Here is a 12,548-nt window from a genome sequence, read left to right as displayed (position 1 = left end):
CTCACTGCCAGCATCATACGTTTGGCTGTATAGCAGTATCATATAACTCTTTCCAACCTCTTCTGTCCTCCCGAAAAACTTCTGGCTCCTCCCGTTGCGTCTCCGCCGTGCGCGCCGGAGACGCTCCTTCACTCATTCCTTACTGGAGTTCCACAGAGCAGGAGAAAGACAAAAAACTCCCCCCCCCCCCCCCCCCCCCCCAAGGATTTTATATCACAGTCTGTGCTCAGCTTCTGTTCTGTGCAGATTTTCACAATTTAAAACACAAACTTTGGTTATTGCCTCTTAGAGGTTTCCGGTTTTTTTCCAGTTTTAATTCGACTCTGCGGTTTCTGGACTTCAACCACGTTGAAATGGAATATGAGGAGTTCCTTAGAGAGAGGCTATCAAGACTTTGAGGTAAAAGCATTTATATTTCCTTGCAATGATTTGAGCTTAAGTTATTAAATATTTCGGGAGCACTTTGGCTGAAACCACCGCTGCAGCAGAGTGCGTCTCCCGCTGCAGTTCATCCATCCATGCGGTGATGGAGGCAGAGAGTCACCCACGAAACTTGAGCCAAACTCGGATCAGTGCGCCAGCAAATGACGTTTTACCTCTGACGGATTCTGACTGTCATCTGGGATTGTTTTATTCAAGTTAAAGTTTTATTTTCACAAGAATCATGAATGTGAACCAGTTTTTATATTTTCTGTCGCATTTCTTTCTTTGAAAAGTATTTTAAAAACGCTAAAATAACAATAATAATGAAGAAGAAGAAGAAGAAGAATATGATAATAACATGTGTCATGTGTTGATAACAAAATATTGTTACTGTAGTTATTACACGGGCAGCTGCTCCTCTGTTGAATGAAGATGGACCCCCCCACCGTGTGCGTCCTCCACACTCTGCTGGTGCTGATGATCTTGCCCCCTGTTGCCTCGGCCCCCTGCCCCCGACCCTGCTCCTGCCCCCAGCCAGCTGAGCTCCACTGCACCTTCCGCTCCCTCATCACCATCCCAGCTGCTGTATCCAGAGACGTGGAACGCATGAATCTGGGGTCAGTCCTTTTTGCATCCTCAGCATTGACTTGGCATGGCTGTTATTTTGCTCCACTGTCCGTGATTGGATTACACTCTCAATGCAGTATAATAAAGGGATTTAACGTTTTGTCATGTCAGTGCCCAGGCTCATGTATTGTTTCTCATGAATGGGTTTAATGTGTATTTTACCGCCCGCCTTGGTGTTGTTGTTTCAGGTTCAACAGTATTAATACGATTACAGACAAATCGCTGGCTGGCCTGAGGAAGCTGGAGCTTCTGATGGTCCATGGGAACGACATCCACAGTCTACCCCACGGAGTGTTCAAGGATCTTACTTCACTGCAGGTACACTGAACACACAATGAAAATATTACCTGGGAAAGAAAGAATGCATGAATAGTGGCTGCCCTTGACCAAGACACTGAACCACAATGATGGATCATATTAAATTCATAAAAATATGTCTGCATCAGCACATTAAATATCCAAATGTGTGGTTGAAGATCTGTCATCCGTTCAGCATAACGTGTCTCATCTGAGGAAAATGTGGGATCATAATGTCATCATTACTCATGATGATTTTATTTCTCCTCGTGCTCGTTGGTTTAGATGTTGAAGATGAGCTACAACAAGCTGAAGGAGATCAACAGACACACCCTTCAGGGTGTCTGGGCCTTGGCCAGGTTACACCTGGACCACAACCGACTGGAGTTCATCCACCCAGATGCCTTCCAGGGCCTCACCTCCCTGCGGCTGCTGCAGCTGGAAGGCAACCGGCTTCAGCAGCTGCACCCAGCCACCTTCACCACCTTCACCCTGATGGGCCACTTCCACATCTCCACTCTGAGGCACCTCTATCTGTCAGACAACATGCTGACATCACTGCCCTCCAGGCTGGTAGAGACCATGCCACAGCTGGAGAACCTGCACCTCCATGGGAACTCGTGGATATGTGACTGCAACATGAGGTGGCTCCATGAATGGGATAAAACTTCTCCAGGTCAGACTTTTAATTTCCACACTGCAATTTGATTTAGACCTTTCTTTACAGAGTAAAGCCTGATTGGGCAAAAAGTGGCATTTTTCGTTTCCACACTCTTTCAGCATGAAGTCCTTATTGTTGAGCCTTTAAAGACTAGTGACCTGATACATTATCTACATTTTTTATAAATTGGAACATTCAAATATGTTAATCCAAGAATACGTCAAGGTTTTATTTGACAGCTTTGTGGTTTTTGTCTCCAGGTGTCTTGAAATGTAAAAAGGACAGGGCCCTTCCCGGTGGCCAGCTGTGTCCCATGTGCTCCTCTCCCAGGCACCTCCAGAGGAAAGAGCTTCAGGCTCTGGAGAACCTGGTGTGCAGTAGCCCCGTCATCAGTTCTCCTCACAGGACTTCCCCCCCTGTTGACGTCGAGAGTGAGGTCATGACCATAGAGGACTTCAGGGAACCATTTGGGAACATCTCCCTGGGCCTGTCCGACGAACATGGGAATGAGGTGGATCTGGAGTGTGGTATTGGCGAGCCAAGAGTGCTTACCAAGATCAACTGGGAGCAGGTCAACCAGCCTCAGCTGGCCTCCAACATCACTGTGTCTGTGGATCTTGAATGCCCTGTCGACAGAGAAAAGTATGAGCAACTGTGGAGGCTTATTGCATACTACAGTAATGTGCCAGCCCACTTGCAAAGGGGGATTATGCTCAGAAGTCAGCCTAATCCAATCTATGTGTACAGACAGGACTCTGAGAAGGATGCCCAGTACTACACAGGTGTTAAAGTTACTATGGTGGCCCAGCCGGCATGGCTGATGCAGACATCTGCAAACCTTCAGCTGAACAGACTTCAATCATCAGCCAAGATGGTAAAATTGATCCTGAGCACGGACTTCTCAGAGACAGTTGAGACAGAGCTTGTGCGCAGAGAGAGGAGGACATGGGTCATGATTGAGTCAATAAACACATCCAGCACAGTGTTGAGTGCTATCCTGGGAAATCTGAGTCAAATGTACTGCAACGTGCACAGTTCTGGCCAACCAGTCATACACTGGATTTTGCCAGACGGCTCTACGGTGGCGGCACCATACAACAGTCCAGACAACAGGGTGTGTCTGTCCAGCGATGGACGGCTGGTCATTAAAGCTGTCAGCCACGCAGATACTGGAATTTACTACTGTATTGCAAAGGTTGATGGAGACCTTGCTGTCATGCCATTCCATCTGACAGTGCAGGAATCCTCTAGCCCTCCCCCAGGGGAGGACGCCTCAATTACACCTATCGAGGGATTTGCTGGCAACCCTATTTCCCTGCCTTGCACAGCATCTGGTTCTCCTGATGCTGAAATTAACTGGATTCTACCGAACAGCAACATAGTTAGTTTCCAAGCTAACTCCTCCAGAGCTTTGGTCTATTCCAATGGCACACTACATATCCCACAGACTCAGCTATTGGACAGTGGTTATTATAAATGCGTCGCCATTAATCCTCATGGTGTGGATACACTGGCTACAAAAATCACTTTTATTCGGCGCAAAGGGCTCATAAGGCCTTTGAGGAAGTTGCCAACAAGACCTCAGTCAGTGTCAGGGGTGAACACTCAGATTAAAGTCCCCATAGAGGATGCAGAGGAGGCATCAGGGGACATTGAGGTTACTCATGTGGGGGCTCCAATGAGCCGCTTGGATCCTGTGAGGAAGAGAATTCCAGGAAGTGTGGCCCCTGGCAGGAGGGGCGTCCATCCATCGAGGAGTAGGTGGCGGAGGCCTCCGGTGCTTCAAAAACCAACGGGATCACATGTTGAAGACAGGAAGAACACAGTTGACAGCAGGAGGAAGATTAATATGTCAAAGAGTAAAATAGACCCAGAGAAATGGGCTGATATTTTAGCTAAGATTAGGGATCGAAATGCTCACAATACCGTGACACCACTCCCAGTTCAGCATACAACAGAGAGGAAACAGACAGAGAAAGCAACACAGTCACAAGTTACTATTGAGGGATCTTCAGATGGCATGACTGTGCAGGGCCACGATTACTTTACAACACCACTCACTCCAACACAATATAGACAAATGAAAACGAATGAACACAATACAGAAGGTCAAGGCACAGACTTGACATCTAACAGCTACACCACACATAATGCACGCGATATGACATCAAACAGTCAGCACACACAAAGCCTAGATGTTGCAGCAGATCCACACACAACACAGACTCCATACAATGCACAGCACACAGTCCAAGATACAAATTTGGATATACACACAACTTCAAACAGTGTATTTTTCCTCCCACAGCAGACCACATCTGTTCCCCTACACGATGTCACTTTCTGGCAGGCCAACACAAACACTGTAAGCAGCAGCAGTACATTTTCTCTAAAAGAAAGCCAAAGCACAAATACAGATGTTAATGTAGTCAAAACAGCTGATGCATCCAAGGCCTCGGGGAGAAGAGAGAATATGGACAGACCGAATGTTGGTGCCAACTCTATTAATGAAAGAGAACTATCTTCAAGGGGAAGTCAAATTATCCCTTCGGTCGACCTCATTGAATCAGAAACAAGCCAAGAGGAAAATGGAAAATATCTTAGTGTGACTGCCACAACATCACAGTTGCTTACTCATCCAAAGGATACAACACTTGATGATTTGCAATCTCAAGCAATGCTCACACAAGTACCTCCAACAACTACACTAGTACCCACCACTACAAGAAGGAAGGGGTCTGAAGGACGATTCCCCCCGCGCATTCGACAACCTAACTCCAGGAGAAGGAATGGGGGTCGTCGGAGAAAGCCAAACAAAGGGAGACAAAAGCTGATTAAACCCACCCAGTTTATTGCCACCACGACTGCAAATGCTCTCTTAGCAACTCTCAGGACCACTGCCTCCACACAGCTAAAAATAGACCCATTAGAAGTTAAAACAGCCAATTTCAATACCACTGTTCCATTCAGCGGCAGCCAAGCAGCGTCATCAGGCATACTGAGTCATGAAGAAAGCACAGTCTTAAGGCATGACGTTGAGGCAGCCAGAAAACTCTCCTCACTTCCAGCTTCTCCCTCCGAAACAAACGACAGCCATCAACCCACAGCCAGACCACTATTCAAAACCACATCACCATCATTTCCAAGAGCCTCTCCAGAAGTAGGTCACGGAAAGACAAGTTCTCAAACAACCCTGAAAATCTCAGAAAGTGCGTCTCCTCCTGAGCTCTTGGATAAAATCGCATCAGTCACTCAGCAGAGGTTTACGGGCAGCCCTCTTCCACCTGTTAAACCCTTAGAGGAGACACAACAGGTTAGCGCCAAGGGAGACCTTCGACCTCTGCCACACTCTGGGGATTTTCACACTCTAACGCAATTGCTAACAGATGTCGGGCAGAATGAATCAGACTATCAATACACACCCACGGAAAAAGGTGACAGAATGCTTTTGAAAGAGACAGACATTCATTTTTCACTGCTGCCATCCCCATTTGCCTCAGCTGCTTCCTTGATCGAGCATGAAATCAAGACAACCTCTGGTTACACTTCAAGTGGCTTGATTACGACACTGAGGGCGCCTCTTGGGGGTGATTTGGACACAGAAGAGGTTACCACAAAACAACCTACACTACCTGAAAGACCTGCGAACACAGGAAATAACTTTGATGCTCATTTGACAAGTATCGTCAGAACAACAACTGTCTCTGCTACTTCATCAAGGCCTGATGCTGTGATCCCATCTAGAGTGGTGTCACATGTCACGTTACCCAAAACGTCTTCCACAGAAGCCAAAATGGGCTCTTCATTGAAGGCCATCACTCAGGAGGCTCCCAAGATCAACATAATTCCAGACAATTACGGTCAAGACCAACGAACACAACCCATCACATCAGAGTCTAGGAGAACATCAGACTTTCGTCTTGCAACCCAGTCAACTGACAACAAGCTGGCTCTATTTATGAGTACAAATCCAACTTCCCCAGCCCTAAAATTGACCAGCAGGCAGCCAATCAAACCGACTGCCACCCCAGCCCCAACAATTTCTGCAATTCAAACTGATCCATTCAGAGAGGGACTTCCAACAAGCACTCAGGATGTGTCCAAAAGGCACCAGCTCCCTGGAAAAGGATCTATTCCAAGAGGGAAGCCAAGAATAACTAACAGCAATTTCCAGACTTTCACTGTGGATGCTGAAACAGATGCTCGGCTTCCCTGTGGGGCCGAGGGTGAGCCAATGCCCTTCCTGTCATGGACTAAAGTTGCTAGTGGTATGTATTACTTAACCTCCAAGCAACTCTGTATTTTATGTACACGAGGTCAAGCTTCTTTACAAACACTATGGGAAATGGAAAAAATAAAGATAAAATCAGTGTAATCACATAGTTTGTAAGAGCCCAGAATATGCAGAAGTAATGTAAATTATTAACCATCATTATTGTTTGTAGTAATAGTAATAATTATAATAATAATACAAGGTCAAATTTGATAAAAGTGCAGACACCTTGTTGTTTTTCAATATGGTTAGACATTCATCATCAGTGAAGATGTGTTTTTAATATGTACAGTACAACACAATGTTCACACATGAACAACTTCTCATTTTTTTTGTTCCAAGCTTAGTTAGAAATTGGAGGAAGCCGGGCTACTTTATGCAGATGTGTACGGGGATAAACTTGTTCTTCGCGCCAGTTTTATGTGGCCATTTGAGGAACTGCAGTTTTTGGCATTGCCGTGTAGGCTTCATTTCTCAGCACCAGAGGCTGCCTCTTTGTGCCATGTTTGTTTTTGATCTGGAAAAAGATAAGTTCCAATATTATTTTTTAAAAAGGTAAAAGAAAAAGGTTGTGATCAAACCTATGGCCAGAATATTGACATTGCTTTAATGCTGACAAACCCCAAATTAAGTTCAGTGCATTTCAGGAGATCTGTAGGATTTGTTTTCTACAATGTCTGTGCAACCTTTGGTTTCGGTTTCGGTACAATTGCTGTCTTTCCATTCATGCAGGGGCGACTATTTCTCAGAACACCAGGGTCCAGAGGTTTGAGGTCCATCCAAATGGTACATTAATCATCAGGAACACACATCCCTTGGACAGGGGCCAGTACCTTTGCACAGTCCAGAACCAGTACGGCACAGACAAGTTGGTGGTCGACCTCGTGGTCCTGTCTCAGCATCCGCGGATCCTCCAGCCTCGGCACAGAGACATCCCTGTGCACCTCGGTGACAAAGTCAAGTTGGAGTGTAAAGTGGAGGGTCACCCTATGCCTCGAGTCACATGGGTGCTCCCTAACCATGTCCACGTAGCTGCTGGCCCACTTGGTGTTGCCCCTCAGCAGCATGTGGCCGTCTTCAGTAACGGAACACTCCAGATCAGCCAGGCCACTTACACAGACAGAGGGATTTATAAGTGCATTGGCAGCAGTGCAGCTGGGGCTGACTCAGTCTCAGTCCGCCTTTATGTCTCCATGTTGCCACCTGTGATTCAGCAGGCACAACATGAGAACATCACCCTCCCAGAGGGCAGCCCCGCCTACATCCACTGCACTGCAACAGGGGCCCCTCAGCCAGTCATCACCTGGATCAGACCTGATGGAGTGCAGCTTACTGCTTCCCAGTTTGTTACTGGACGCAACCTCATTGTCTTTCCCAATGGGACCCTGTACATACGGGGATTGGGCCAGGGAAATGCTGGGAGATATGAGTGTTCAGCCAGTAATGGGGTGGCATCCAGCAAGAGATCGGTGATCTTGAGCACAAGGAGGAATCCGAACTCTGCCAAGGCCAGTATCACCTTGTCGTCCCCCCAGAGAACAGATATGATCTATGGGGGCAGGCTGATGCTCAACTGTGTGGCAACAGGAGGGCCGGAGCCCCGGATCATCTGGAGGACACCCTCTAAGAAGCTGGTGGATGCTCAGTACAGGTAACAAATGTACATGCATATTAATCCTTTTTCTAAAGCCATACATGTTTAAATATGCATACATTTAATGTCCTCTGAATGCTATTGTTTCTATTATTTTTGCAGTTTTGACCCCAGGATAAAGGTGTACCCCAATGGCACTATCACCATTCATTCTGTGACTGACAAGGACAGTGGTGACTACCTGTGTGTGGCACGTAACAAGATGGGTGATGACTACGTTCTGCTGCGGGTCGACGTGTTGACCAGACCGGCCAAGATCGAGCAGAAGCAGCAGAGATCCAATCAGGAGGTGGTGTATGGTGGGGACCTGAAGGTGGACTGTGTGGCATCTGGTGTCCCCAACCCAGAGATCAGCTGGGCACTGCCGGATGGCAGCATGGTCAACCCGGTCAAACAAAGAGATGGTGTCAGCGGGGGACGCAGTCACAGGTATGAGCTGCTTCATAGTGACTCTCAGAATTAACTTTCACTTTTTAAATATACCTCCATTGGTCCATTCAGAAGTTCTGAATTAGTTGTAAGTTGGTTATTACATCCACCTCTTCATTCAGCACTTAATATAGTATTGTCTAAATGTAAGCATGAACAGATTTGACGTAATAAAGATTTCTGTTAGAAAACCAGTTTAAGCTGCGCTCTTAAATTACATAATTTCAAATCAATTCATTTAGCCCAATATCTCAAATTAGCTTCAAGGTCATTTACAATCTGTCCAGCATATCAAACCTCATGCCCTTTGACCCTCGCTTTGGGTTAGGAAAAACTTTCCGAAAAAGCTTTAATGGGGAAAAAAAATGCAAGAAACATCAGGAAGCGTTTCAGAGCAGGGTTCCTTCTCCCAGGAGAGAAATGCATGCAATAGAAATGTACATAATGTCCATATAACTAATTGGAAAATATTCCCAGACTCTGCTACTGTGGCAGCTCACCACCTAAGATTGATGACTCTTTACACTTCCGCAGAAAATTACTTCAAGAACCAATTTTGCCATGTGCTGTTACGATACAAACACTCCTTTGTAGTTCAACTGGATTTATTGTTTCCTGCCATGATACATGCAGCATACTGTAAATACTTATTTTCACTCTATCAAGGCTGGGCAACCAAACACATTGTTTTCTGACAGATAATCGCTGACTGATCACAGAAAAAGGCTCACAGAGTATCAAATAGTATCTTTGTTGTCAACTGTTAAAAAAAGCCTTGGAAATAAATACAGAACCTGCGTTCCTGATACAGTATGCAAAGAACTTCACTACCAGCTTTCATTACGTGGATATACAGTTCTTGACAAGGGATTTAGTTGTATTACTTATGCTGAGTATTTCTTCAGTCAGAAAGGGGCTGTATATGAAAAAAGTAAGTTACAATGTGTGATGTCCAAATCTTCATAATTGCATTAATTCATAAATGTTCTTCTAAATATACATGAATGCATTTAACTCTCAACTGATAGATACAGTCATCAAAGTGTAAACATCAGTATGTCCCTTCTCCCCTATCCTCTCTCAACTGTATGTAGGTATGTGGTGTTTGACAATGGAACGCTGTACTTCAACCATGTCGGCATTCCAGAGGAAGGTGATTATACCTGCTACGCTGAGAACCAACTTGGCAAGGATGAGATGAAGGTTAGAGTCAAAGTCAAGGCTGCAACTTCCCCGCCACAAATCCAGGATAAAGACCAAAAGTTCGTCAGAGTTTTCTACGGTGAGACAGTCACACTGAGATGCAATGCCAAAGGGGAACCAACGCCAAGCATCACATGGATATCCCCTACAAATAGAGTGATCTCCCCTGCAATAGACAAATACCAGGTCCTGGATGATGGGACATTGGTGGTTCAAAAGGTTCAGCGTTTTGATGGAGGTAACTACACCTGTATGTCCAGGAACAATGCAGGACAAGACCATAAAGTCATTAGGCTGGAGGTCCAAGTAACATCTCCAATGATCAACGGTATAAGAGGAACTGCCAACGCCATCAAGGTGGCCGCAGTCCAGGATCAGCGGAAGCTGGTGGACTGTGTTGCAAAGGGAACTCCCACCCCTCGCATCATGTGGGTACTACCAGGAAATGTGATCCTACCTGCACCATACCACAGCAACAGAATGACAGTTCACCGAAATGGTACCTTGGAAATCCGGTCAGCCAAGAGGACAGACTCGGGACAACTGGCTTGTATCGCTCGTAATGAAGGAGGAGAGGTCAAGCTTGTGGTCAACTTGGATGTGAAAGAGGTTGTTGAGAGTCCACAAATTAGAGGTTCCAAAACAGATAGCCTTTCACTGACTGTGGGGAATACAATGACTTTCAATTGCTCTTTTGAGGGCTCAACACTTCCTCACCTTACTTGGATCTTACCCAACGGCACACCATTGCATAGCGGTGCTCGGTTTTCTAAGTTTTTCCACAAGCCCGACGGCTCTTTGATCATCAGCAACCCCTCTGTTGCTGAAACTGGTATGTACCGCTGTCTGGGGCGTAATTCTCGAGGGCGTGTGGAGCGTACGATCACATTGTCCCCGGGGAGAAAGCCTGAGATCAACAACAGCTATAACTCTCCTGTCAGCATTGTGAATGGGGAAAGACTTTTGCTTCATTGTCTAACCAGTGGCGAACCTCTCAGACTAACATGGACGATACCCAGTGGGGTGGTCCTCAACAGGCCACAGAGAGCTGGACGATACGCTGTTCTACCTAATGGAACACTTGCCATCCAACAAGTATCAGTCTATGATCGGGGTTCCTATGTGTGCAGAGCGGCAAATGAGTACGGCAGCACTCAGCTTTCTGCATCAGTAATTGTGATTGCATACCCACCTCGAATTACAAATGGCCCTCCCCCTGTGGTTTACGCTAAACATGGAGTTGCTGTTCAGTTAAACTGTGTAGCAACTGGGATCCCAAGAGTGGAGGTAGCATGGGAAACCCCTGATAAAACCCGCTTGGCTGTCAGTGCGCAGCCACGCCTTTTTGGGAATAAGTACCTCCATCCACAAGGTTCCCTCATCATCCAGAACCCGACACAAAGAGATGCTGGCGTCTATCGATGCACAGCTAGGAATGCCATCGGCATCGACTCTAAAGCTACCGTTCTCCAAGTGTTTTGAAGAATTTCACTTCATAATGGTCCATTGCCATACTGTATGCCAAAGCAACTGCCTAGATAAACGTTTTTTATGATCATAATGTTGTAAAAACTGCAGCCACAATGGTGAAATATTGAGTTGATTAAAACCTGCAGTTGTGCTGTTTAGAGGCGAAACGTTGATGGTATTTTGCAGCACCACAGTTTACCGTTTACATATTTTTTTGTATAATCCCCATCACTGAGAATTATGAGCAATGTTTGCTAAAGAAATGTTAATCATGTGGGGAAGCAGACGACGATAATGCCAGTTTGGCTGTGTTTTTTGCATTGCATCATCTTTACAGTTACTGCTCATGGACAGTTGTTGTTCTCATTTCTTTTGGATACCAGTTGTTGTGCTTTGCAGTTTAGCTTCAGGCTAATGACTTGTACAGTCACTTTGTGCAGTCTATTGCCCTTCACGGAATGATTTACCTTTTATGAGTAATAATTCATATTCATTCTATAAGGGGATGGCACAGATGAATATTTGTAGTTAACTGATTGGTTCTAAACAGGCCAAACACCATAATAAAACCAAAATTAATTAAAATATGTTGACACATTCCTTAACTTCTGTATATTTCAAATCACTCAGGGAAATGGGATGAAGAGTAAAAAACAAGTGTCTCTATATTCCTACCATACTAGGACAAAAAATACCAATAATAAGACAGTAGTCCTACGACTACTCTGTGAAATATACATAGGTCACAGAGCTAATGCTTATTTGTCTAACAGTTACTGAATGGGAAAACACTGCATAATATTGAACAAATGAGTAATTTTAGACTGACGGAACAAACTGCATAATGACATCAGAATCTGCCTCTATAAGCTTCACTCTAAGTATTTCACATTAAAGCAATTGATCCATTGATCCTGTATGACCAGTGAACAAAGACTCAGAAGCATCCTCAGCTCTACATGTTATAGTTGCTTCTGAGATTAACAGAAGAATTGCATCATTTATACAACAAATTTTCTAACGAAGAAATATTGTTTAACTTAATTACAGAATTGAATGTTGCTAATAAGATTTCTTCAGGTGGATGATTTGTATTTTTTACTCCAAAGACATCAGTTGGTATCCAATGCTTTTCATAAATGTCTATCTTCGTTTCTGTGTTTTCATAACTGCACATATTGCAATAACTGATTGTTTCTGCTCTCAGCAGTGTGCACCATCTTTGAATCAGCTTCTGAAAAATGCTGATCAAGGTAATATGTCCTCATTTGTAAATTATTCTTCTTTGACAGACTGTGGTGCATAATCATTTTTCTGTCACCGTTGGGTTTTTGTGTGTGTGTGTGTGCGTGTGTGCATGTGTGTGTGTGTGTGTGTGTGCGTGCGTGTGTGGGTGAGTGTGTGTGTGTCTCCTGATCATGCTCATTCTCTCCACCTGTGCCAAATTACCTGCCCCTGGCTTTTCCCTCTGTAAACCCCACTCATCTCCACTCAGCTGCCGGCAAAAAAAA

General features: G+C 45.1%; 1 protein-coding gene across 1 annotated transcript; it reads left to right on the top strand.

Annotated features, from left to right (window-relative positions):
• Positions 1–348: 348 nt before the first annotated feature.
• On the top strand, positions 349–12,548 carry mxra5a (matrix-remodelling associated 5a). The gene is made up of 8 exons (XM_079296652.1): positions 349–399; positions 820–1,040; positions 1,239–1,368; positions 1,633–2,023; positions 2,269–6,276; positions 7,014–7,932; positions 8,038–8,364; positions 9,459–12,548. Exons 2-8 carry the CDS (start codon positions 850–852, stop codon positions 11,047–11,049), a joined length of 7,557 nt encoding a protein of 2,518 aa, XP_079152778.1. The 5' UTR covers positions 349–399; positions 820–849; the 3' UTR covers positions 11,050–12,548.

The sequence above is a fragment of the Melanostigma gelatinosum genome (assembly GCF_949748355.1).
Source record: "Melanostigma gelatinosum genome assembly, chromosome: 24".
Taxonomy (NCBI): domain Eukaryota; kingdom Metazoa; phylum Chordata; class Actinopteri; order Perciformes; family Zoarcidae; genus Melanostigma; species Melanostigma gelatinosum.
The sequence above is the reverse complement of the archived record's forward strand: the minus strand, read 5'-3'. Positions and strand labels throughout refer to the sequence as shown.

Bases quoted from the DNA above. Each gene is read 5' to 3' on its own strand.
- mxra5a (XM_079296652.1), top strand. From the start codon at position 850: ATGAAGATGGACCCCCCCACCGTGTGCGTCCTCCACACTCTGCTGGTG. The intron at 7,933-8,037 runs GTAACAAATGTA...TTATTTTTGCAG, and splicing joins CTGGTGGATGCTCAGTACAG to TTTTGACCCCAGGATAAAGG. The intron at 8,365-9,458 runs GTATGAGCTGCT...AACTGTATGTAG, and splicing joins AGCGGGGGACGCAGTCACAG to GTATGTGGTGTTTGACAATG.